This window comes from Phanerochaete carnosa (genome assembly GCF_000300595.1).
Source record: "Phanerochaete carnosa HHB-10118-sp unplaced genomic scaffold PHACAscaffold_8, whole genome shotgun sequence".
Classification (NCBI taxonomy): Eukaryota; Fungi; Basidiomycota; class Agaricomycetes; order Polyporales; family Phanerochaetaceae; genus Phanerochaete; species Phanerochaete carnosa.
In genome coordinates, this window is record NW_006767635.1 from 2429400 (window position 1) to 2431364 (window position 1965).

General features: G+C 54.0%; 1 protein-coding gene across 1 annotated transcript in view; it reads right to left on the minus strand.

Annotated features, from left to right (window-relative positions):
- The window catches only part of PHACADRAFT_186936 (uncharacterized protein), a gene marked incomplete at its 5' end in the record, with an annotated part of 6311 nt that extends 4436 nt beyond the window's left edge, over positions 1 to 1875 (minus strand). Inside the window, 6 exons of the mRNA XM_007399172.1 lie at positions 60 to 80; positions 101 to 817; positions 857 to 920; positions 979 to 1509; positions 1557 to 1717; positions 1780 to 1875. Of these exons, the coding sequence (XP_007399234.1) occupies positions 60 to 80; positions 101 to 817; positions 857 to 920; positions 979 to 1509; positions 1557 to 1717; positions 1780 to 1875 (1590 nt within the window). The remainder of the gene's footprint in view (positions 1 to 59; positions 81 to 100; positions 818 to 856; positions 921 to 978; positions 1510 to 1556; positions 1718 to 1779) is intronic.
- Positions 1876 to 1965: the final 90 nt, after the last annotated feature.

Below are 1965 nucleotides of genomic sequence, written 5' to 3' on the forward strand. Positions count from 1 at the left end.
GGTCTGAAGTCATCACAGTCAGCATAGCTCATTGAGCGTGTAGCCACACAGACACATACCCTTGTATCAGCGATACTTCCCTGGTCAACGAGTGCACGACCGCGTCGACTTGCGACGGGTCCAAAGTGCTGTGGTCTAGGAGCTGCTGCCGTGCACTCTGGACAGCGCTCGCTTGGGAGACGTCCATATCCTCAACATGGTGCGCCTCTATGTTCTTTGCCAAACATTTAAGCTTGAAGCGGAAGTCCGGCGCGGTCGCATACTTCGGAAGCGACACCTCGATCTCCGCGAGGGAGCCGTCCGTGAGGTACCGAGCGAATGGGACGTCTGCGGGTTCCATTGTCTGCAGGCGCGCGAGGAAGGGGCGCGTCGCCTCGTATACGATGTTATTGTCGACGAGGAAGCCGTACGCATTGTCCGCCTGAATCGCCTGCCGGCGCAGCGCCATGAGCTCGACCTCGGGGTCGAAAAACGACATGCGCAGCTGAACCTTCTGATTGTTCATCCGTGCCGAGTCTGCGAGGTCCCTGCTCGTCGAGGACACGACACCAAGGAAGACCTTCGGGCTCCCGCTGTCGACGACGACAAGCGCAACCAGACTGCCGCACTCAAGCCGTCGATTGTTTCTCCAATACTCGAGCCGCTTGCTCACGTCTTTGTCGCGCGCTGCACCGTTTGGCGGGGTGTCGATGCGAATGCCGACGGTGAGGTCGCGCTTCTCAGCGGTAGCGTACGTGAAAGTAGCGCCAGTATACACGTGGAAGAAAACCGAGTCGATGCCACTGGTCTTGAAAGCCCCGCCGCGGTTGTCGAAGAGCTACTAAAGCTTAATGCATCGTCCATGATGAAAATAAACCACAAATTTCTTCACTTCCTCAAGATCTGCAAAGATAACAGCAATCGAGGAACGAATGGGCGCGCTGCAAAAGTGTACGAGATCAGGAACGGCGATCGCTCGAAGCTCCGATGTTTACGCACACCAACTCCTCGCGTAGCAAGCGGAACTGGCTGTCCAAATGGCGTTCCATGGAGTGGGCAGGTAGATGGTGCGGCGCATCCGATAATGTCACAGGGAGGAACGGTAATGACGACGACAAAAGTTCATCATGCGTCGGGGCAATTCTGATCTCGGATATTTTTGAAGAGTCGTTGTCGTGTCGCGGGCCTTGCGTGCGGAGATCTCCAGGCGGATCGTAGGCTAAGGCTAGCTGCGCGATGCGGGCTTGCTGCTTGTGAAGGAGGGCCATCTGCGACGGTCCGGGCACCTGCTTCTTCCCTTCCTTCTGGGCCAGATCGCGATTAACGATCTCGGCCAGCCTGTCAAGTTCTTCTCTCAATTGACCGATGACGAGGCGTTTTGTCCTTGGATTCTGGCTTGCGATAGAGTCTTGAAAGGTCGAAGTCATGGACGAGATATCCATCGACCAAGTAGTAAACCAGGCTACGAGACTATTCACCAACCGAACGATCTGGTCTTGATCCCTGGACTCCTTGTACCGTGCAAATAACCTAATCACAGTGAGAAAACTGGGTAGCAGGCACTTCGTGAGACATACTGGAGCAGGAGCGTCGTGAGTGTCCTAAAGAGTACTACTCCTCGCGCAGTACGAGACGGCGTCTTAGGATCAGCCCAGGACTTGGCCGAAATCATGTTGCCCACACATGTGGTGATGTTGTCGCAGATCTTGCTGCAAGTATTGCTAACCACGCCATATAGCTTGCTGCAGTGATCTGTTAGACAGAAAACAGAAAGAGCACAGCGTGAGATACACGACGTACTTGATATTCTTGTGAATAGTACTTTTTAACACAAGATCGGAAGTCAAGAACTGCCAACTGATTAAGTATAGCCGATCCTTCCGGTGAGATGCGCATGACGCACTTCTAAAATTGGAAGATAGCCTGTCTGGAACGAGAGGCAACTGGCATCGCGCCCACTGTCAGACTTCACAGCCTTAAATGCTA